This window comes from Pseudopipra pipra, chromosome Z (genome assembly GCF_036250125.1).
Source record: "Pseudopipra pipra isolate bDixPip1 chromosome Z, bDixPip1.hap1, whole genome shotgun sequence".
Classification (NCBI taxonomy): domain Eukaryota; kingdom Metazoa; phylum Chordata; class Aves; order Passeriformes; family Pipridae; genus Pseudopipra; species Pseudopipra pipra.
In genome coordinates, this window is record NC_087581.1 from 73,565,714 (window position 1) to 73,591,320 (window position 25,607).

Here is a 25,607-nt window from a genome sequence, read left to right on the forward strand (position 1 = left end):
TGCATTCATCCTCTACCACTTCCAAGCAGCAACTACAGTCTTGTGTTACATGATCTATCTCATTAAGATTTCTCCCCCTAAATTAGATCATCATGTAATATTTTATGTTTTTATTAAAAAACAAAACAAAACAAACAAACAAACAAACAAACAAAACCACATAAACCACCAGAATTCTTTTCCTAAGAAAGCAAAACACTGAATAATCAAATAAAATAAGGGCTTCAAGAATTCTGTATTTTTTCCAACTGTCATAAAGAAAATGGGTAGAAAGGGAACAGGGAAAGTGATTACTGAAGATGTAATTCAGTCTCAGGTCTCTGATGATCTCATAATCTTTTATGGATGCATCAAAAATCGAATTGTTGATGGAATTCAGACATGGTTTGAATTCCAGGTTACTTGGTGGTTTCTCAGGACTCAGCCCTGGAAACACTTGCATGCACAGTTTAGGTTTACCTGCATGTTTGATTTCATTTTCATATATCTTTGAATTCATTTTCATATATGTTATCAGTGTCTGTCTGACCATTATTATAGGTAAAAAAAAACAAGGCAAAATTAGACTTAAATAATTTCTGCTGGGCTGCAGTTTGCCTTTATTTCTTTTGAGTAAGTTTTACACTGGAGAATACTGATGTGGCTCTCATACACTTCCTTAATCTTCCCAGAAGAAACTTTTAAGGATCTGAAAGTCAAATAAAAATTTAACTTCATGTACTGGCTGCAACTTCCCCTGCCTCCCTGCACTGCTCAAGAATGGCACAGGAGTCCCTTGGGAGAAAGGGAATGAAAGACAATGTTTTAGTGTATTTGTTTCTCACTACTCAAATATATATTCACAAATATTGATCTTCCTGAAGCATGGTCCATTTTGCCTACAAAAGTAAATGGTAAACAATCTCACTGTGTTTTGTCTCAAACCATGAGTTTTCTGAACCTGTTTTCTCCCAATATCTGTGGAGGAGGGGCAAGCCCACCACTGTCTTTCTGTTTTGCCCCTTTATATGGCTCAGACCAACTCAATATTTTAATATGTTTTAATTCATTAATATATTTAATATATTTTAGTTCATTAAATAGTTACCTACCAATCACTACAGCCGTTTGTCCATCTGAGGTTCAAACACCAGACACCCTTTATGTTAGCAAGGCTACTGATGCAATTGTTCTGAATAGCATGAGCCACGTGGAGCACACTGAAGACCAAACACTTTGCAGCACTTTAAATCATTTGATAAGTGTTCCTTTAATTGCATATTCAGCTGCCAAAGCTGCCCTTGCCACGTTGATTCTGTAAAACTAGTTCTATAAACTAAATCAGAAGAGCTTTTTGTAGCCTCCCTCCCAGACAACTGCAAATGTAAATTGAGTTCCAGCCTCCAGAGAAACGTGGAAACACAATAGATAATGCCAAGGTTTTCCTTTTTGACCTTTTATATCATGCTAACAGGATGTTGCTTCCAGTGTTTGCTGTTACATAAAGTTGTTTGCACAGATCCAATTTTTTTCTGCAGGGTTTAAGTGAACCATTACCCAGTAACCTACACTCATTTTTAGTGGCTTTCAATCTCATTGAGTAGGAGACTGTCAGAAGAATGAGCAACCTTCTGCTTATTCCAAATCCTTTTGAGGATTGTGTCTTCCTTCATATATCAGAACACATACAAGCAAAATTTAGTCACTTGAAAACCAAAACAAAGTAGTTTGGTCCCATTTAATTTCATTTTTCAGTGATATTACCACTAAACCATTATTGCTAGAAACTGCAAGGAATGTTATTTAATCTGTCAAGAAAAGACTTGAAGACTGTAATAAAATACTTTGTAAGCCAAATTAAAAAAAACACATTGATTGTTATCTTACTTCAAATGGGAGATCTGTTATGTCCATATTTCCAGACAAATCCAGTTTTTCTAGATTCTCACAATCACCCAGTTCTGGAGGGACTGACTTCAAATTATTGAAGCTCACATTGAGCACTTTGAGGTTTTTTAAGCAGCCTGTGAGGGTAAGATAATTCAAATCAGTGCATTAACAAAAAAAAAAAAAAGAAAGAAAAAAAAGGAAAAGAAAGAGAAAAAGGCATACAGGCATACTCAGCTTAGCAAAGAAAAAACTCATTATGGTGATGATGAATAAGATTAATAACTATTTTCTGCAGTGATCTCTAACTTTGTGGGTGGCAATAGAGCCCCTTAATCACCAGTGGTTTTTGAGAGAATTTGAAAGGAGGCAGCAAAGTCTTGCAAAGATCTTGATTCTTCCTCTAATGAGATACTTATTAATCTCAGTTGAAACTAGGGAAGTTGGCTTTTGGTTTTACCATTGTGGAAACGTGCCTGCTAACTGAAAAGCATCTTAGCAAGTTTTATAGAACCTGTTCATTAGGAACAGTCACTCCTACTAAACTTACTACATGAAGAATTCTGTCTCTGTTATCCAGCATTGCATATTCTTGATTATAAAAGATAATGGATGTGTGCATTTGATTCATTATTCTCTTTATTGCAATTTATCATCCCTGGTGACTTAATTTTAAGGCCATGATAATATTCTAGGCTGCATTTAGTCACAAAGTACTTTGTTTCTTCAAATTATAGCATTACATAATCTTCAGTAAAAATAGGTTTAAAAACATCACTAAAATGCAAACTGTATTATCCTGAAAAAATGCAAGTTATATTGTGATATAATCAAAGTTTTGAATGTATCAAACTGCAAAGGAATCATTAAATACATAACAAAATGAGACCATTCTATGGAAAGACCTGTTGCTGTATTACATGGACAATCACAGAATTGCAGAATCACAAAATGGTTTCAGTTGGAAGGACCCTTCAAAGGTCATCTAATCCAAAGCCCCATTCAACACAACCTTGAACACTTTCCATGATGAGTCATCCACAGTTTCTCTGGGCATACTGTTCCAGTGTTTCACCACCTTCATCATGAAAAACTACTTATGTCCAATCTACATCTACTGTTTTTCAGAGACTAATAAAACTGACTTAATGGTGTCAATTGTGAACTACCTTATTTTTGTATTTTTAAACATCTAAAATAATAGAAGTATAGCCTACCCATGAGGAATAAAGTCAAGACTGCTCTTTGAGAAACTCCAAAAATTATCTTCCTCGTGACCACTACCTTCCCTTTCCAAACAAGTCCCTTGTTGCCTCTGGTTTAACTAATCTTTTGCTAATTTTTACAATTATTGCATCAAAGTCCATTTTCTTAGATATGAACATTCATTTTCCATAGTTCTCCTTATCAAATACTTTATGGGATACCAGATGGACAAGATCTACTGCTTGAAGCTCAATCATCTCGAAAGATAGAACCCAAATGAGTTGGGAACAACTTCCTTTCCTTTATAAATTTTTTATTTCAACCTGATTTCCATTCAGCACCAAGTCTCTAATTACTCCTTCCTCTAAATAACTGTTTAAAATTCTCACCAGCAGCAATCTGCACAGGGGTAGAATTAGGCTGTAAGGGCTGCCAGAATCAGGTCACAGACAGATATCTTTTTGTTTCTCAGACAAAAAGAGTAAGAATGTTACTCTCCTTTTCCCCTAGACCTGTCTGCTGGGCTAATTTCCTCAGAAAAAGAGTAAAAATGTATAAGACAACATTCATGAAAAGATTCTCAAATCCAGTGTCATGATTGAAGGAGTGAAAAACTGGGGAACAATGAATCCCAAAGTACTCTTCAAATATCATAGACGTTGTCAGTGGGAGGAGGGGGGATAAGAATGGTGGCAAGGCACTGTGTATGATTTTCACTACCCTGAAATCTGTATTTAGAGTCCTATTTATGTCTTCTCAGTGCACAAGTTCTCCACTGCCCTTGGTGTGCTGCCCAGTCACCACCAGGCTCGACGGGCATGTAACACAGGAACTGAGACAGCTCTAGGTGGGGACAGAGGAGGTGACAACCCTTCCATGACTGCGCAAATGTAGAGCAGGGTTTGACTCCCCCACCTGCCACACGCACATTCAGATAATATCCCAGTACAATTTCCCAATTAAAACTAGTAATAGTAAAATCATTGCTACTACAATATTGTTGTTAACTATGCTTAATAGCACTGAATTTTCATTTCTATAAAATATGCAAATTTGGGAGTTAAACAGCTAACGTCTCTGTGTTTTCCATGGAGAGGCAGTAAAAGCTGTAATGAAATCCATGGCTTCCCTGGCAGTTTCACAATTAAAGTTGTGGGGTTTTTTAATGGGAGTTGCAATTCCATAGTTGTTGCCTACAGTTGCATTTATTCACAAATTAAAGTTTTAATTTATTTTAAAAAGCTAAACTAGCAATTAAACAACTTCACCTTTTACAAAAGCCTGCATTAGTCATCCTCATAAGGTGTCAGGGAAAAAAATACAGATGACATCACAGAATGCCTTTATTGTCTAAGGATGCCATTCAATGCAAATGCAGATCACCTTGTATTAACTTGAGTAAAACACTAGACAAATTTTTATATTGATCTTCAATTATAGAATCACTGAATTATGGTATGGCTTGGTTTGAAAAGGACTTTAAAAATCATCTAGTTCCAACCCCTCTGCCATGGGCAAGAACACCTCTCACTAGCCCAGGTTGCTCAGAGCCCTGTCCAACCTGGCCTTGGACACTTCAAGGGATGGGGCAGCCACAGCTTCTCTGGGCAACCTGTGCCAGGGCCTCACCGCCATCACAGGGAAGAATTTCTACCTAATATTTAACCTTAATCTACCCTGCTTAAGTTTACAGCCATTTATCTTGTTACTACACACTCCTGTAAAAAGTTCCTCCACAGCTTTCTTATAGGCCCCCTTCAGGTACTGGAAGGCCACAACAAGGTCACCCAAAGAGTTTTCTATGCTACAGGCTGAACAATCCCATTTGTCTCAGCCTGACCTCACAGAAGAGGTGCTTCACCCTCTAGTAATCCTTGTGTCTCTCCTCTGGACTCGCTCCAGCAGGTCAGTGGCTTTCTAACGCTTGGGCCCCCAGTGCTGGATGCAGCATTCCAGGTGGTGTCTCACAAGAGCAGAGGGGCAGAGCCACCTCCCTTGACTTGCTGACCACAATTCTCTTGGTGCAGCCCAGGGTAAGGTTGTCCTTTTGGTCTGCAATGCACGTTGCTGGTTCATGTCCAGCCTCTCATCCACCAGCACCCCCAAGTCCTTCTCGGCAGGGCTGCTCCCAACCCCTCCATCCCCCTGGCACTGCCCCAGTCCCAGCCACAGCTCCCTGCACTTGGGCTTGTTAAACCTGGTAAGATTCACATGAGCCAAGTTCTCCAGCTTGTCCAGCTTTCTCTGAGTGGCACTGAATCCCTCAGACAGGAGTCACCTGCAGCCTGGCTGAGCGTGCACTCCATCCCAGTGTCTGCATCAGGGATGAAGAAGACATTGGATAACACTGGTCCCAGGACGGAGCCCTGGGGGACACCCCTGCTCCCTGCTGTCCATTCAGACACTCAATACACTCTGGAGGAGACCATCCAGCCAATTCCTCATCCACTGAACACTCCAGCCATCCACTCCACGTCCCTCCACTTCAGCCAGAAGGGTGATGTGGTGGAGCATGTCCAAGGCCTGAGGGAAGTCCAGAGAGATGAGATGTGCAGCCCTTCTCAGAGTCACTGCTGCATCACCTCAGTGTAGAAGGGCACTGAGGGGTCAGGCAGGACTGGGTGAAGCCGTGCTGGCTGTCTCAAATCCCCTCTCTGGGAGGGCTGTGCCTCAGCACAGCTTCTAGAAGGATCTGTTCCGTGCTATTCCCAGGCACAGAGGTGAGGCTGAGAGCTCAGCAAATCCCAGGGTCCTCCTTTCCCCCTTCCTTGAAAATCAGTGCAATGTTTCCCTTCTTCCTGTCACCTGGGACTCCACCTGACTACCAGGACTTTCTGAACATCCTGGGGAGTGTCCTGGGGGCTACATCAGCCAGTTCCTCAGGACTCTGGAGTGCATCTCTCAGGTCCCACAGAGGTACCTATTTTTGGGTACTTCAGGTGGTCATGAACCAGATCTTTACTCAGAGAGGGAGGGACTTTGTTCCCCCAGTCCCTGCCTTCAGTTCCATTCACTTGAGACACATGATAGGAGAGGTTGCCATTGAAGACTGAGTCAAAAAATTCCACATAAAAACAGTCAACTTACAACACCAGCGTTTAATACTCCCTCTTCAAATGGGGATATAAACAAATTTTTTCTCAGTTGTATGCAAGACTGAGCTGTTGGACAAGTAACATTCCATACTTAATAAATGACAAAGGTTTTCACTTCGTCAGAACTAGACTGCCTTTAGACAAAGAATATTTTCTTCTCGAAAACTTGCACATTAGAACATTGGGAATCTAATTAACGTAAAAAGCTATTTTAGGTGTCTAGAAGTCAGTTAAAAATCTATTACTAATAGTTTTCCCTTTTGAGTTCTAGAAAATTGGATTAATGGTATGCACAAATGAAATTTCATACTGTGAGGTAGGGAGGAGACAAAAAAAAATCCCTGTGATTTCTTATTAAAGTATGTCTCAGAAGCACAGTTATTTTTAATCTTAAATATCTGGCAAACCAAAAATGTGAGAGAACATAATGAGGTACAAATATTTTATTAACAGCTCTTTGAGATGTTTCATGAATAATTTGTTGGACAAAAAATCCTGATATAGCCTTACAATCCCATTCCAGCACAAAAGGTTTGGGATCACATGAAAATGCAGTTCACTACTTCCTATGTGAATATGAGAAAATATTCTGCTGGATATTTTCAGTTATATCAATTACTAATGCACTGTCACTAATTTATATACAGGAACTGCACTGCAGCCACGTAGTCAGAGCCAGAACTGTAGTCTCACAAAGAAGACAAATAAAATCTCCCAGCTACAGCCCTGTTCATGAATTTTTCTGTTGTTCCTGACCACTTTAAGACAGACAGCTCCATTCTGCAGTTTTCTCCTCTTTTTCCTTTTTTTTTTTTACGTATTTCCATTAAAATATTCAATATCACACAAAAAGAATCATATCAATAGCATTCTCATCTATCTTCTGATAGAAGTTTGGTCTGCTCAAGTGCATAGGTGACTATAACTAAAAGTGTGATTTGAAATATCTGAGAATGGATCCGAGTCTTTCTTCTCCCTGATTCAGAGTGGAAAATTATCTTCTAAACCCAGCAAAAAAGGGACATACAGCTCAGTTCCTGCAGGCATTTTAGTCCAGACACTGCTATTCCAACAATACTTTTTTTGCACTGAAAATACTCATATCACCTCCTGTTCTTTCATACCTTTACAGCCCTCTTGTGAGAATCAAAAGGAGCCCTGACATGGCTCACCAGGTTAGTCTCTGCTGGATGACTTGTTGATCTAAATTTGGCTCAAATTCTGTCTGAAGATTAAAAAATCAACAAGATGTGTATCACAGCCAGCATCATCCATCTGTCATTACCGTCAAGTACATTTTAGCTGTGATATTTGTCTACTTGCTGCTGCTTTGTAAACAGAAAACAAAATGGTGAATATCTTGACACTTAACCTTTCTACACACCCTACCTTATCTTCTGATTTAGCAGCCTGTCTTCACTCCTTTCCTAGGCAGAGCTCCCAAATCAAACCCAGAATGATTATTTCCCTTCTGCCAATTTCGTAGCTAAGCTGACTGAAGTATGAAATGTTTCATGTTGAATCAGTATCCAAAAACTTCAAAATATCCAAGACCCTTCATAATAACGTCTTATGAAAATAATTAACATTTCCAATGCCCATCAGTGTCTGTCTCTGTATACATATACAGTACAAGAAATAAAAGCATAACCATTTGCAAGAATACCCCCTTACACATCAACAGTTACACAAAATAAGACAAAACTTCTCTGTAATTTATGCCATTAACAGCAAGGGCAGTGTCACTGCACTAATAGGTGATCCATCAACACAGACATTCAGTAAGACTGAAAACCTTTAGTAAGTTTTGGCAAAACAAGTGCTGAACAGTTCAGTTGCACAGTTCCTGGAGTGGCTTTTTTTGTATTGTTTGATTTTAAAGTACACCAGGGAACGTGTGTCTTTTTCTGCCCAGGCTAGAATTACTGCTGTGACGTAGAACTATTGTATAAATAGCATCTATGGCTTAGAAAACTTGTTGATTTGGTTATGCAGTGTCTAATGTTCAAATCTGTGTCTCTACAGATGAGTGCTTAGATTTAATGAATCTTGAAAAGAAAAATTCTGTATGTGCTTTCACATTTAAGAAGGGGATGGTGAGTGCCATAATACTGTGATGGGGGGGGCTACAACAAAACAGTTTTCTGACATTCTCTAGCTCTTCCAATCAAACATTTACAGGGAAAAAAAAAGGAACAAAAACATTGAAAGGAAGAAAGCAACACCTTGGGTATAAGCTAGTAGGATAAGCATGTTGGAGTGAAAGTGAGTAAATGGGAATAACATAAAAGCTGCTGATGAGCAGAAAACATATAATTTTATTGCAATTGAAAGAACATTGATTGCTACTAGAAACACTGAAACTTTCTTCCTTGTTTCCCAAGAAAGGTCTGATATGGCCTCTACATTACCCTCTACAGTGAATTAGTTGTACCAGATCAATCTACTTTGCCCCCAGTCACCAGTGGAGTTCCCCAGGGCTCAGTGCTGGGGATAGCCCTTCTAAAAACTTTTATTGTTCTGGATGAGGGAATTGAGTGTCCCCTTAGTTTGCAGACGACACTAAGTTGGGTGAAAGTATTGACCCGCTGGAGGGAAGGAAGGATGTTCAGAGGAATCTGGACAGGCTGTATAAATGGTTTAATGAGGTTAATTGTATAAGATTCAATAACACGAAGAGCCAGGTCCTGCTGTTGGGTCACAACAGCCCCAGGCAGTGCTACAGGCTTGGGGAAGGTTGGCCAGAAAGCTGCCTGGCAGAAAGGGACCTGGGGGTGCTGGACAAGAGCCAGCAGTGTGCCCAGGTGGCCAAGAAAGCCAGTGGCATCCTGGCCTGTATCACAAATAGTGAGGCCAGCAGGACCAGGGAAGGGATTGTCCCCCTGTACTCGGCACTGCTGAGGCTGCACCTTAAATTCCTGTCTCCAGTTCTCCCCTGTCCTGGTTCCAGTCAGGACAGGGTTAATTTTTGCAGTAGCCAGGAGGGGGCATGGCCAGGACCCAGGGCACTTCCCCAGGATGGGGGAAGGGGTCCCTTCCAGTCAAGGAAGTGTGGTGTGAAGCAAGGGGTCACGTAGCACCATTTCCCTCTGTTACTGATATTGTAGCTGCTTCCAGTAAATTGTTCTTTTAAAAGAAAATCTCAACTCGTAATCTTTGTCTTTTGTGCCTCCAGTTCCCGTCTCCATCCTGCCATTGGCACAGGGGAAGGGGGAGGAGGGGGTGAGTGAGCAGTGCATGGGTTGGACTGCTTCAATGGGATCACAAACTTGGGGAATATCATTCCTAAACCATGACAGCCCCTCATGAGAAGAAAGACATTGAGGAGCTGGAGCATGTCCAGAGAAGGACAACAAAGCTGATGGAGAGTCTGCAGCACAAGTCTTATGAGGAACAGCTGAGGGAGCTGGGGTTGTTTAGCCTGGAGAAAAGGCAGCTGAAGGGGAATCTTATTGCTCTCTACAACCACCCGAAAGAAGGTTGTATCAAGGTGAGGTTTTATCTCTTCTTGTGGACCACAAGTGACACAACAAGAGCAAATGACCTCAAGTTGTGCAAGAGGAGGTCTAGATTTGATATTAGAAAAAAAATTCTTCACTGAAAGTTTGGTCAGGCATCGGAACAGGCTGGAAACTGGTGGAGTTACCATCTCTTGGAATTTTAAAAAAACAAACTTGTGCATGTGGCACTGAGGGACATGGTTCAGAGGTGAACATGGTGGAGCTAGGTTAATGGTTGGACACGGTCTTAGAGGCCTTTTCCAATCTTAACAATCCTATGATTCTGTGATCTGTGTCTGTGCCCTTATTGTGGAAACAGACTTTAGCAGGATTAATAATATTTTTTTCCTTGGGGATCGTTTTCATTAACAGTGCATAATGTTTCGAGAAGAGACAACAAACTTTGTCCTGCCTTCATTGTTAAACAGCAATCCCTTAAAACCTTCTGTTTAATGCTTTAGGGTAGCCTGTGGCAGGAAGCTATATCCTTTCCCCTTCCTTCCATACTATGTCCTCTTTCTTTCAAACCACCTCTTGGAAGGTGTTTGTCCATTAAATTCACTGGCCTGTCCAAGTCCTGCAGTCAAAGTGCTGAAAAAACAGTGTTCATTTTATGTCCATTATCTCCTGCTTGTGTCTTGTTTATGATCTGTTAGGGTGTTTAGATGCCAGGTTGAAACTATAAAATACATCTCAATGTCTATGTAGAATTTTCTGTATGAAATATAGTGTGAGTAGATAAATCAAAAGCATGAGTGTTGCTCTAATGGAGCACGAAAACAGTAGAAAATAGGAGAAAATTTTAGAACTGATTTCTGTGTTTCAGGATGCTCTCTCTCTTCTTGTTTTTCTTAGTTAGACCTAGGGAGGTGGAGGCCTTTCTCTTAGAGTACATAAGGATTGACAATCATGGGGAAGGCTTAGGACTTTGGAAAGGCTGAGGTATTAGTACACTAGGGTCCATGGGCTCAACAATGGTGAACTCATAGGGCAGGATACTCACAGTTTCCTCAACTCCCAAAGATATCAGCAGTTACAGCAACTTTTTTCCTTGTAAGAGCAGTAAATCCCTCTCAATATCAATGCAATCTGTCGAACAAGCTTTTATATTGTCAGATCCGAAACCACAGGAGAGCCAAACACTACAATTCTTGCACACAATTCTTGCTTAAAATAACAAAGGCCAAAGTATGTAAACATTAACAATTTGTTTCTCTAAAACCCCTGATGTCATGGTGGGTAGATTTAGGTTAGATACTAGGAAGAAATTCTTCACTGTGATGGTGGGGAGGCCCTGGCACAAGTTGCCCAGAGAAGCTGTGGATGCTCCATCTCTGAAAGTGTTCAAGGCCAGGTTGGATGGGGCTTGGAGCAACCTGGGCTAGTGGAAGGTGTCCTTGCCTATGACAGAGGGGTTGGGAATGGATCTTCGAAGTCTCTTCCAATCCAAATTATTCTATGATTCAATGACTCTTTGTATACACTACTTTATTAAATGAAGATGATTACCGAGGTCTTTAAAAATTCAAAAGACAGATTTTATGCAGGATTATATTTTTGATTCCATTTTACCACAATCTTATGTTTCCATTCATCTTGTTTGAGGCTTACAGTTCTGTAATATTTCTATTTTTCTTAACCTGTAAGGAACATAAAACACCAGTCTACTCGAATGCAAGCAATAACTGCCTCACAGTCAGAAAACAAAAACATGTTAACTTTTTCCCGTGTTTGAGCCATGCTACATGCATGGTTTTGCATACAATTTGGCAAGTATAATTAAAGCCAGAGAGCTGTAAAAGTGTAGAGAGGACTGTTGGCTGTAAACAAGGAAGACAATTACCAGAAAATTAATAAGAATATCCACAGATGCTCATTTACCTGTAATAGAGTTAAATGGCTTGACTATAAATATTTGAATATCTTGAATTGACTTACCAATCTCCACTGGGAGATGGTGGATTTGATTTTTTGACAATTCCAGTACTCTCAGATCCTGAAATAATGCAATGTAGGCTGGAATGGTTTGTATCAATGTATTGTTCGCGTGCCATTCTTTCAGATAGGTCTGTTCTTTCAGAGAATCTGGAAGCTCCTGTGAACGAAATAAGAACAGGAAAACAGAAAGTGTGAAGTCAGAATTTTGTTCTGCCATGTTTCTAAACACAGCCAAGCTACAACACTTTGCCTTAATTATCTTGAGCAGAATAGCAGTTTGCCAAAGCCTCACAGGAGCTGTCTGCCTTCGAAGAGCATTGCAGCTCTTTTTCACCACATATTCATTTTCTAACTTCTAATGCAATCATTTGCTCTAAAACAGAAGCCTCTCCGAAGCTTCTAAACAACCTGTTTGGTGTCTCACACATTATCTCCTTTTTCCAGATGGAGGGTTTTTTTTTTAAAACACATTTCAGTGCTTTAATTCACACATCAAGATGTAGTAAAATGCAACACAGAACAGAAGAGTGAGTGTATAGAGAATATTTAAATAGGGTTTGTCAGCATAAAAAAAAAAAAAAAAAGGTGTGATTATGTTCTGAATACCTGCCAATATTTCAAATTTGTTTGGCAAGATGGAACAGAACCATCTCAGACAGGATACACACATACCACCTTTTGAAAGTCTTTTTCCAAAAAGAGTTACTTAACTTCTTAAGTTGTTACAGCAATGTTCAAAAAATTTTTACTAGATTTCTTTAGGAAGACTAGAAATACTTGATTTTTAGATCAGTCCACAATTGCAAGTAATTCTTGATTTAGTCATGCTTTGCTTTCAGAATTCCAATGTTTTCGAAATACACAGGACAAAAATGCTTCTGAGTAACTTTCAGACTATTCTATTTGTCAAAAATATTCAATGTAGCTGAAACTAAAAGTCATAAAGCCTTCAATGCTTACAAAATTGCTTTAGTTAATTGGTATTCACTTCAGATGTGCATGTATTTGTTTGAATTATGTCGCCAAATTCCTTGAACTTGAAACAGAAAAAAATCAATTCCTAAAGGTGAAGGTCAGATCATTTACGCTCTGCTTTCTTAAGCATCACATAATTTACCAGTCTGTCCTGGATTTTATAACACTGTGCACTGGTAACATCTGGAACCAATAGCCTGGAAGAGGTTCTGCCATTAACTTTGCTCCATAAGAAGCGATGTGAGAGTTTCAGCCTTTGATTCCTTTATGACTTTCAGACTTGTTTCCTGTACATGAAGTATATGACACAGTAGGAACTGCTGTTTCTTGTGCAAAGGATACTGCCTCCTTTTTCTTGTCTTCTAGATTTCATAGATCCTCCAAAACATTAGCAAGGGTAATGCATTTTAATTGGGTTTTTAATTAATGCTGAATTTCTGAACTAGGAATAGTGCTACTTAACATTTAGCTATATTAAAACATCCAATTGTAATTAAAGATATACTGGACTCTTGATCAGAAGCTGTTCTTTGTTTGGTGCTTGCTGCCTCTCTTTTCAATTCTTTCCAAATTTACACATGCAGATCCTTAGCCTATGCTGATGTAGTTCTGTCGTGCTACCTGCCCTTCCATATTTGATATGGATCATTTCATGTCTTGCTTCATTTCCCAACTAGGTGTATATTGCATTGTGATCCATCTTCTATATTTGTCACTTTATGGCAATTAAAAAAATAAAATGCCTGAAATGCCCCAGGAATGACAATGAGAAATCTCTCCAACGTTCTCGGGTTAGTTTCCATTTCTCCACTTTCATTGCTGCACCTTTTTCTGCAGCAAAATAAAGTAATAGATACCATTAAATTAAGCCAAAATACAAAACAAGAATTGCATATCATTAACGTATAATTTTATTCTGAAAAACCTTTATGTCAGCATTAAGGGTAGTTTGAGATATCCTGTGCAGCAACTAAATACATTCAGACACAATTTCAAAACAATGGAAAGAGATTCCATTCTTCTACCAACTGCCAACTTACTTTTCTTTCTTGAGATTATTTCTTTGTACCATACGATCATATTCACAATTTGCAAACGCAGGCGGGTGAATACTTTGCTATTATGTGGTTTTTCAACATTCTCCATTTTACAGTGCATTTATATTTGTGTTGCTGAAACATAAATTGATCTGATATTTTGCTTCATTTACAAAGTAGATAGGGATGGGAGCTGGAATTTGCACAAGCTCTGCGTTTGCTTTGCTCTCTGATTCCCTTGTGTTCTTTTGTAATCTTCTGCTGCCACTCTAAAGCTGGCAGCCTGCTGATAAATTGCTTCATGAAGACTGACACTTGGAGGATAGCCAGTCTTTTGCCTTTAACAGCAAAACAATACCCTCAAACTTGTTTGATTTTTGAGAGAGGAAAAAAAAGTTTTAAAAGGAAACTAATAACAAGCCTACAACAATTGCTGATTATGCTATTTCTAATTAGGAGAGAATTTGCCTGCTAGATGTGAGCCTGAACTAAAACTGTGATCAAAGTTTGGAGAAGTTTCAATTCTGCTTCTTTTCCAGCTCTGTAGTTTTATCTGTCGTGGTTTCAATCCAAATTTCCCACATCTTTAACAAGGTTTTAAGCTTGTTCCAGGAGCTCTCACTGCAGTTCCCCAGCAGGGCACCAGCACTGTCCCCACCTCCATGGCAGGACACTGGCACTGGCACCAAGCCCCAAAACATGTTCTTCACCCAAGTGTGCAAGAGGCCAATCCACACAGAGGCAAATCAAATAAAATACAACTGTTTGATTTTTTTTTACAGTTCTGCACAGAAAGGGATGCTGAGGTCAAGCCATAAACATTAACAATTCTATCAATAAGTAATTTATCCTCCTAACATCTGGACATCACCCCCAGACTGACACTTGGAGGGCAGCCAGTCTTCTGCCTTTAACAGCAAAACAATACCCTCAAACTTGTTTGATTTTTGGTAAAGGAGGAAAAAAAGTTTTAAAAGTAAAATAAATAGTGAGCCTACAACAATTGCTGATCTTAGACAAAGTCCCATGACCCAGAACAAGAAGATGACTGAAGAAAAGAAGAAAGCATGTTGAAAGCTGATAGGTGTAAAGATGGACATTAGTCATTAATAGGTAGAAATATGCATACTGTAATTTTATAGGGCCAAGTATTTTTTGTTGAGAGGTTGAAAATGCTCAGCTCACAGACCAGAAACAAAACTAGTTCCTCTATAAGTAGAGGCTTGAAATAAATAATAAATTATTCTCTTGCTGACCAGGGAGGGTGTCTGTGCCTCAGTCACTACACTTGGCCAAGACGGAGAAGGAGTGGAAAGATGACAGAGACCAAGGGCTGTTCCAAGGGGAAGGAAACAGAGACCAACCCCTGGCCCATGGAGAAGACAACAGTGGCCTGAGGATGAAGAACTCTGAGGCCTCTCCAGCCTTGCAGAGCTGGCCCCAGAAGAAGAAAACACTGACCAGTATTGGGGTACTGGGAATGAATGTGCCCCTCCCACACGAGGCATGGGCAGAGTACTTGGACCCTCAGCCAAGGAGCTGGAGCTGGATCTGGGGCAGTCCAGAACATGTCTCCTTATGACTTGAACCCACTAGTGCTTTACTTGGGCACAGGAATGGAGTCAGATGAAGAGGGTTTTTACCAAATTGGAGAAGATGTGAAGAGGGATTGTCTCACAAATGCCACTTACTGGGAGGACAACTTGCTTGCATGGAACAGGCAGCTGATTGAGTGTTTACAATGCAAGTCCTCACCTATAGCTGTGCCCATGCAACGACTCTCCCTCTTCAGGGGACTCAGGACCCTGCACAGGGCATCCTGGTACCCCTTCACCATGGCACAGCCAGAGCAGTGGTGTCCTCCTGCCAGCACCAGGCAAGTCCCCGGGGATGGCAGCTGGCCCTAAGCCTGTGCAGCATCCCTAGAATCCCAGAACATAAGGGGCTAATGTATATGTCTCATACACTAATATCCAAATGGCTGTGGAGCCAACCAAGGACTGTTGGTAATAAACAGGGATTGTTGGTAATAACATGGCATGGCAAAGAACAAGATGTGGGGGTGTATATTTATATATATATATATATATATGTATGTATAAATAACTAACAAAACTGCAGAATTGTTCCAATCCATGCAACCAAATTACTATTTTGAAGGCTGGAGCCCCAGCTCCTGGTTGATGACTGTGCTCCCATTACCAGGACTCACAGGGTGGGGCTCATGGTTAGCACAAATTGGAATGAAGTTGTTAATTGGTTTTATTTTCTTAAGGATTGCAATGGCATTGTTTGATATATGATTTCTCACATTATCTCTTCTGCTTCGTCCCTGTTTTCTCCCTCTGTTCACTCTGTGCACGAATGTGGAGGAAGAGAGCTATCAAAAACCATGACCACTGATCAGTGTTTAAGTCATGGGGTGGTGTAAGGAAAGGGTTAAAAACATTTGCAGCATATGCCTTAAACAAGTGCTCAGTCATGACTATCTTCTGGAGGAGAGACTACCTCTCTTCTCGTTCTCTCTCTCTTTTCCCTATACACTTATGCTGCAAAATAAAGTTGGTATTGTTGGACTGACATTTGGTCTCATTTACACCTTAATTTGGGCAGAGGACTTTAACATCAAATAGTAATTTACTAATAGATGTTTATGAGTTTTTGTGAACCCTCTGGCTTTTGTTATTCTTTCAACCATGAGCATTTACAAATCTTGGATGTTTCCTTCCCTCCCCATAATGTTACATTTGACACTAAGATTGTTTAAAGTAGGTGTGTATCCAGATCCTCTTCTTAGGTAAAGCAGCCTGGCCAAGAACAGTCCTGCTTTACATTTGAGGAGCATCATCAGCTTTCCTCTGCCAATATTGATGTCACACATTAAAAAATTTGTTTATCCTGAATGTTTTCTGAAAAGCATTTAAAATTCACCGATTCACTAGAGAATAAACATTCATTAGTTAGTAGCAGAAAGTAAACACTCAGAGGGGAAAAACAGAGTTAAAGTGTTTTCATTTAAAAATTCATATGAATATTCATGGCATTATTTTGCCTCAGTTTCTAGTTCTAGTAGCAGTGCTCTTTCTCTGAAGTACTAATTTAATTGAGTAGATACATGTTTATGTGTACAAAGGTTCTCAATTATGTGTTTCATCAACTCTGTATCATTCTTTCCCAGGCATCTCTTTCCAAACACAAAATTCAAAGGTCCATAGTCCTTATACAGCTGTTTTTCACAGCAGGTTTGCCTGGAAAACTCTCAGATGGCAAAAGTTTTTTCTGAAACATACGTCAGGAATATGAATTACTTGTGGCACTTTACACCATTCTTGTGCTGTCAAGTCACAAGTGTTTTGCAAACAGAGGAGGATTTAGGAGGCTCAGTGCTGGGGCAATGCAACTGGGTTCTGACCACTTTTTATAAAAGGATACAAAGAGAAAAGCCCGTCTGATTTCATTCACTGGTTGCATTCAAACATCAGACTGAGATTCTATGATTTTGAGACAAGTCCATTTGTTCTTACACGCCCTTTTCTTTCCTAACTATTAATTCATTACTGCTCCCAGCTGTCAGAAATGCATCACCCAGGGAAGGCAGCACTTGAGTCATAAATTTGTCTGATAGGTAAAAGGGAGGCAAGGATCCCTGAACCTTGAGGATGTTGTCACACAGCTCCGTGGTGAGGGAGCTCTGACAGACAAAGGTAAGACAAAGTTATCAACCAAACCAGTGCCCAGGTTACACAAGGACTTTCAGATTCAGAGGGACTTGCTGAGTGCCTGTTCTTCAAGCACAAAGGCTTGATGCTAATTCTGCTGACAGTGATGTTGATCTATAAGGAAACAGGGATCTGCACAAACAGAATACAATTCCTCAGAATTCATATACTGCAAAATTAAGCCCCAGTCTCTTTAGTTACTACCCTGTGCCTATTTGTCTGGCCTAATATTTGTAGTGTGAGCTTTGAACTTTTGTGTGAACTGCACAGAACACTGTAGTGTGTAGTTCACTGTTGCAATCTAACATATTCTCCTGCTTTCCTGCCATCAAAACAATTTTAATTTCCGTACTAATCACTCACAAGATTTGTCCAGTGCTAGCTCCATCCTGTAAGACTGTTCTTCTTTCTTCTAAGACAACCTGATTTATACTTGCATCTTCTTATTTCCAGTCTCTTTTCACTGATCTCCCTTTCACTGTAGCCCTGTTAAAAGTCCAAACTGAACTGCCTCCTTGAACACTGTGCCAAAATTCCATAAATCACTCACTATTCATCCTCTTCACATAAATATATACATCTAAGGAGACCTATAACCACTAACACATCCATACACTTAAAATTAAAATGCTTACCAGAAAGCATTTAGGGCTAATAATAATGAAATTATTACCCTGTTTCCCCCCACTATTTTGTTGCTCCTGAAGAGGTTTATCTTTCCTCAGGTATGTTAAAATAATTACTTTACAAGGTCTCCACCTAATGAAAATACATTATCATTTCAATGACATTTGAGAGGAGGGGAAAAAGTGGCAAGAGGTCCTGAAGGAAGGAATTCCTCTCAGTAATTCAAAATATGTGACCTGCTCTGATTTTCTCCCTCACAAATGTTCTCAGAAGGAGGTTGGATATTATTTTCAAAAGTGCATTTTGCAGATTATTTTCAAAATATTTGCCCAGGCTACCCCAATCCCTTTTGTTTGGGTAAATATTGCTGCTCTGGCCAAGCTGCTCTGGCCAAGCAAGATATCCTCAGAGATAAAGAGCCCATGTTCTGTAGGTGCCAGTCAGCCCATGGCTGAAGCACTGCCAAGGGCACTTGGTGCATCCCTCAGCTGCTGGGTTTGTGGTTGGTGTCAGTGAACTTAAAGGTCTTTTCCAGCCTAAACAACCCTATGATTCCACCACAGAGTGTTTTACAAAACCCTTTTATAACCTCCTACTCAACAGTGCAGAAACAGTGGGACAGATGCACTGTGGATATGGAGCATGAAGCAGCAGCTCCTTTCTAACCTGTCTACATTTTTACCATCTAGGCAGCCTGGGAACTGTCACACTGAGACCTGCGGAAGAGTGTGGTAAAGCCACTTGCTCTGATCTTGAAAAATCCCTGTGCTGAGGATTACTCCTCTGAGACTCAGCTTCACAGCATCCAGAAAAAGAACTGGCATAGCCCAGAAGCAAGCCCTGTTCTCAAAATTAAATCTGTAAATCATGCCAGTAATCTACTCAGATTTAGCCATCAGCTATCTAGAGGATATATTGCTGCTTCATTGATGGGAGGAAAGGGGAAACATAATAGAAATACTTATCAGCTAAAAGTGAGATAGAGGATTCAGCAGCTAGTCCCAAAATGGACAATTTAGAGGGCTCTGATGTTTGTTGCTGCCAGTGGTAAGTGGCCAGTCAACAGCAAACCCAGCTGTTCATGTGCCCATAAATTTGCACAGGTAATCCCAGCTCTGACTCCTCCCTGTCTCTGAGTGCTCACTCACTCAAACTTTCAACTCATATACGTATTTGTGTGCAAAACACATTCAGAAAACTAAACCCCAGCTGACACCACAGCTCTCAGCTACATCACGTACAGACTTCTCTGAGAAAACCTTCATAAATCCACAGATTTTTTTTTTTCACATGCAGATTGCCAGCACCAGGTTTACAATCTGAAAACTCGTTTTGCCTTTTTCACTTTGTTGTGAAAAAGTAATAGGGGGAAAGAGTATCTGAGACTCATGTCTGAGTCTGCTTTTGGTTTAGAAGCAGCAGTTGAGATTTTAAAAAGCAAAGCAAGTGGTATGATTTGTAAAACAGATATAAATTTTACTAAATTTCCACCATGAAGTTCTCTTGGAACTTTGTCAAGCGAATTTTCACAATTTTTAAATAATTTTCAGCTCTTACAGAGTGACTTGGATTTTGAAGGAGCATTGGTCTCTAAATAAAGCAGCTTTGATTTTCTCTTTGTCTGCACAACTTGAGCTATGACACGTTATGTTGTTGAAACACATACAGTACACCAATCTCTCTTAAATGTGATTTTTCAGAATGTCAGGTTAAAACTAAATGGTCTGGAAAACAGAACAAAACACTGATTTTGCTTCCTAACGTAAAACCTTCCTTGTGGTGACAAAGCAAAATTTTAGCGGTTTGCCAAAAGCCAGTAAGCAACAGAAAAGTTTAGTTATGCAGCTCTCTGCTCCCTGATGCACTGAAAACGAAAGTACCTTCATATTCAAGATCAAATCTTGGATAAAGTTACTTTGAAAGCCAATCCCAAAAAAATAAAAATTGTTCTAGTAAAATGTAACCATCTCATCAATTAACTTTTTAACTTTTTATAACGAAAATTTGAAAAATATATTTCAAAATTATAGACTACGCACAAGTCAAAATTATAATTTAACTTTATTATTAATAAAGTAGTATTTCTTCAAACTACACTTCAGTCAAAGCTTTTACAACTCTAGAAAACTTCAGAACAATGCTAATCCACCATTTTCTTAATTTTAAACTGGCAATAATTCAGAGTTTACTTGCAAACTACTGTTTTACATCAAACAAAACTGCAAGTAAAAAGTGGGGTTTTTTCAGCCAGACCATTGTGGATTGATGCCAACACTACTTTTGAATTGAGCAGAGCTTGAGAAAGTGTTATCACAGCACTGGAGCAAGAATAGAGATCTCTGATCATCAGCAGACATCAACAAGCCAACAAAGCTGAATATTTATTATTTTCATCTCTTTCCACCCACTGGGGAATTTTCAGAAAAAGACACCTTACTGCAGTGTGAGTGCTCACATCAAAATTTTTGAGAGGGATAAATTGCACGTATCAGTAAAGAACTTAAAATATCCACACCTGAAAACTAAACCACTAGTTCAGGCTAAAATAGGAAATGCTTTTGTCACTTCTAACACTGTGAAAAAGCAGCAACTTCATATGCATTGAGAGAAAAAAAAAAAGGGGGGAGGATTAAAAAACAGAGTGCTAAGCTCCCCAAACTCTTTAACAACAGAAACATATTTTCCACTGTATTTACCGTCCACTGCTCTCCAGAAAGCTGGAAAATAAACTTGTTTCTTTCCTTATTCACTTCATCCGACAAAGCACGTATTTTCTTGAGCTGAGGATTCTTTCCAGAAGTGTCCAGGTTCTTCTCACTGGTGTCTACAAAGCCATTTTTGAGGTATTTTGATTGAGGAATACCTTTCTTACGGCACTCTAGTATCAAAGTCCATTCCTGTTTTATCCTGAAATAGTACCAAAAAGGGTTTATGTGAATCAGCTGAAAAAAAAATATAACAGCTAAGTCTTAAAGCCTGATCTTTGTTTCCACAAGTACTTAACCAAATATAATTATTTATCTCAAATATTGATGGCTATTTAAAAAAAAAAAAAAGGCACATTCCTGGAGTCATGCAAAGATTTTGTAGACACACATATAGATTTCAAATGAGCAGGATTTCATTCACTGACTACAAAACAGTGACACCCAGAGAATAACAGAAAAATGGAGACTGAGCACACTGCCATGAAAAAGAATTGTTTTCATGGGATAGGAAATACATTCTCACAGAACAAGTTATATGCATAAACTAAATGAACCTGGTGATGTATGCAAAAGTTCTATCGTGGAAAAAAAAGGTCATTTTAGAAAATAAGTGCCCTTTTTTGTTCCAGCATAATGATTTATTTTCATTTTCACACCAACATCTTCTGAGAAGGTAAAGGTCAACGTTATCATGTGCCAACTAATTTCAGATTCCATTTCAGTGTAACTTTAGGTTCACCTCCAAGGCAAACTTTTTTCTCATAGAACTGCAGGTGCAAAGTCAATTTGATCTAATTAAGCATTGTCAAAAGCACGTGCTTTTTAGTTCTGAGAGATTTATTTCAGCTTAGTCAATTAACGAGCAGGTTGATTAAGTGAAGCAAGCCTTATTTACACCAAAATAAGACTCTGCAGAGCCCCTTGCACGAGGGGCTGATCTCACACTTTGAATCCCTGTTGTACATGAGACTCATTTATGTGATCTCCACCCTCCAGTAGAAATTTTAAGCTAAAGGACTGAACCAAACTGACAGCTGAAGGAGGACACAAAGTTCAGGATAAAGTGCCCTTAGAGAAGGTAAAAAATGTCATGTCCTGGAAAGAGAATCACATGCAAGTTTGTAAAGTTCGAGTAGGGAGTAGCAAAAATTGTACAGGTACTCCCAGATAGTGATGGGACTTTGCTTTACAATGTTAAGGTGTTAAAAAATGGCACATGAAACAGAATCACAAGAAGGATCTCCAAAACCTTTTGTGGAAATAAATAATTTTTGGACACTCATAACAAGGTGTGAGATAGAAACTGCGGCGCAGAATGTGCTTACAGGAATATGATAGAACAGATTAAAAGTCATATTTGTCTCAATGTTATCAAAATAAATCTTAAGAGATCAAAACTGCATGCCTAAATAGGAAAGGTGTTATTGAGACAGCTGGATGCACTGCGGCACTCACAGAAACCTCAGGGGATGTTAGAGAGACTTGAAAGCAGAGAGCACAGCAACAGCAGAGACAAACACACAGCACAGGCATGTGTTGCAGACACTTTGTACAGTTTTAGAAAATAAATATGACCATTTGTCAGGGAAAGGAGCCTGAGAGACCACTGGAGGACAGTTTCAAGGAGCAACACAATACACATGGGACCACCAGAGAACTGTAAAAAGCTTCTTCAGTAATAACAACTGCAATGTGTTCCCAAGTGACATCTTTATAAGGAGAAAATACCTTCTAAGCACCTTCTAAGATATTTCAGAAGGTGAATTAACAAGGAACTTGGTTAAGAGTGTAGCCTACTGGATAAAATTTTGGATGGCTGCATGAGAACAGCACAAATTCAAAGCACATTCTAATGAAGAGACAGTAAGGATATCTTTCTCCCCTCATTGCAAAAAAACGCAAAAATATTTAAAGAAAGATAAAATGGTATTTATCTTCCAACTAAGAAATTATAAGACAGTATAAGGTCTGATAAGGACAAAAAAAAACAAGTGAAGTTCCTTACTGCAGGTATACAAATGAATAGGAAAAGGATTTTGTAGCATATCAAAAGCAGGAAGCCCCCCAGAGAGATGATGGGAACAATAATTTATTGAGGTATGAAAGGAGCAGTGAAGGAATAGTTATAGAAGTTATTGAGAGCTGCAGAATTGGCTTCAGTTTTCATTAAAGAGATCAGAAAGTACCTTATGCGTAGACGCCTGGAGGACTTTCTGGTATTCAAAGTGTCAACAGAGGAGGCATGAGAACAGTAAAATATATATTTGAAATAAATCTCCCAATTTCTCCCAGTGTCTGCTGCAGTGTGGACTCCTTCATGCCACAGCAAGGCGTGATATGAGCTAGGAAGACTGGACAGACAGAAAATATGTCCAGCAACACGTTTAGTTCAGAGAGTCCCTAGAGGGGGCAGAAGCTGCTGGTACAATCAGGGAAGAGTCCACCAGCTATGCACACCTCCTAATCTCTTCTGAAGCTACTTGATATGACAAAGACAAGAAAGTAGGTTGGAGCAGACACAGCTCCTTAGCCCACATTGTGATACTTCAACAAGCTGCAGATGATATTTCTGGTTATAGAGACCCAAACACAGGATTGCACCAGGCAGCGCTACCAAGGGTGTCTCCTCCAGTTACAGTTTATAACTGCTCAGATGACAGAATTTTCCACATCAGCTGATATTTTCCATATCAGCCATGAAAGCCCAAACACCTTTTTCAGATGCTCTGACACGTGAGCCAATTCAATTTTTAGTGTTGATCTTACCTGTTCAATCTGCCATTTGAGCCACAGAAACCACCAGCACAAAAAAGGGCAGAGGTTGTAATTATCTGAACCAGACCTCAGGACCACAGGACCAAAGCCCTAAAATTCATTGTTTTTTTCCTAAAATACTCTAAATAATCTTAGTTTCACTTACCACCACTGTACTGCTGTTTCTCACATTCTGCTCCAGTCCTCCATATACAGCTTTTCTGTCCCTCTGTGAAGTTTAACTTTACATTACTATCCTCTCATTTCCATGGAATTCCTTCATTTTCCATCAGAGCAATAAACATTTGAGCTCAGTGCATAACTCCATGCACTAAAAAAAACTTGCCCACAAAATGGGGATTTCTTTTAATTCATCGCTTTTCACTCAATCACAAAAAAAAAAAAAAAAATGACTGACTTATTCCTCACAGTATAAATTCTAACAGTGTTAGAGACTTAAAAAAAAATAAAAAAAACAAAAACAGACAGGAGAGGTCAAAAAGTCTAACTCAATAAGAAGTAAGGCATTGAGCTGCACTACTACACCTCAGTGCTAGGTCTGTCAGGTAGACTCCAGGAGCACTGGAGCAGAGGGTTCAGATCTAAAATTTTACTCTCTCACAACAAGGAATATAGAAAATGGCAAGAAAGGAGCTACATTAAAGCTGAAACAATAAACTGCCCTCTGACAGTTTGCTGATAACAAAACACTGAACACAGGAGGGCATAGCCAGCCAACTAAAACAAAATGCACGTAACAAAAAATGGCTGTTAAGCAAATCAGTCAGTGAAATATTGACCTCAGAAGAAAGAGAGGCATTAAAAATTAAACCTGGTAGGGAATTCAATATGGATATTACACACCGATATGGAAATCCTGTGTCAAATTTCTTCTTTAGTCCTACATTAAATTATGGCAAAATGCCATAAGCTTTTAAAGAATGCAAGAATGCCCACTTATAGTCATCAGACTATGTACAAGCACATTTTGAACAGATGGAAAGTGAATTAATAACGGAGCAACAAAAGTGCATAATTTTGTACGGTACATTTCAGAATGAAAACATTATATTTCCCATAGGCAGAGGTTCAAATAATTTACAACCCCTGCCCGTATTCTCGGGTTACACATTAACCAAATGAATCCCTGTGAGCCTTCCTGGCCTGGAGCTCTGATTTACACCCCAGCCAGGACCTGTCATGAAGCAAAGACTACAAAGCTGCAATTTGCAGGTCCAGTTGAGATGAAACCAAAGGGATGTTGTCATTCTGCTCTGTCATTGTAAAAAAACTGAGGTGATGGTACTTCTTAAGGGATCTTTATAAAAATAAAGACCATTTCAAGTCTTTCTTTGGTGGCAATCCTCAAATAAGACAGAATTTCTGCCATGCTTGTCATATCTGAAGGCTATTGCATGAATCTTCTAAATCTTTCTGAATTTCCTGAAAGAAAAGGCTTCTAAAACAGTGTGGAAAACAGACACCACAGATATCCACAGAAATAAAAATCATCTTTTAAATACATAGAGATATTAGATTTCTGGTCTTGACACCTTGAAGGCTCCTGATATTGCAGAAACACATTTTCACAAATGGGAAATGAGCAGGTTACAAAAATCGCAGCCCTCCTAAAGTTTATGTCTTTTTAATACTATTCAGCAATAAAATATTTTGGTCTTCCTCTAGAACTTGAGCAAACCATTGCAGTCAGATTAAAGAAACAACAATCATTTTCAGTGTTTAAAATGCTGGAGTTAGTCAAGCCTAATTTAGGTGGGAGGATGAACAGAGAAAAATATTTTTCCTGGACAAAAGACCCAGATGAGAACTAAGGTTCCAACTCAATCATAAAAATAGTCCAAGTCATTTTTGAAAAGGCTGGTTGCATGCAGATTATGTTTGACAAAAAAAAAGAAAAAAAAAGTTAAATATTATACCCATATATCTGTAACACAAAAGCACACCTTTCGCTGAGGCAGACTGTATGTGGTGTAAAGCAAATTATACTTTGGCAAGTTATTTCCCAATACACTGTCTTTTTCCAGTAAGCTTTCAGGACCATACACTGTAGATATGAAACGGGAACACCAGGGAAATAGAAGATTCAGGTATTTCCATTTTGGTTAGTGCTGAATTTCTCATCAGGTAATCATTCCCCAAATGCTATTTCAGTACTGCAGTA

The 25,607-nt window shown here is 39.3% G+C and overlaps 1 protein-coding gene across 1 annotated transcript in view; it reads right to left on the minus strand.

The window, feature by feature from the left end:
• Positions 1–25,607, minus strand: part of LRRC2 (leucine rich repeat containing 2) — a 64,337-nt gene that overhangs the window by 23,502 nt on the left and 15,228 nt on the right. The window contains exons 3-5 of the mRNA XM_064643259.1: positions 20,660–20,870; positions 11,606–11,762; positions 1,867–2,003 (exon numbers count right to left, since the gene is read on the minus strand). Of these exons, the coding sequence (XP_064499329.1) occupies positions 1,867–2,003; positions 11,606–11,762; positions 20,660–20,870 (505 nt within the window). The remainder of the gene's footprint in view (positions 1–1,866; positions 2,004–11,605; positions 11,763–20,659; positions 20,871–25,607) is intronic.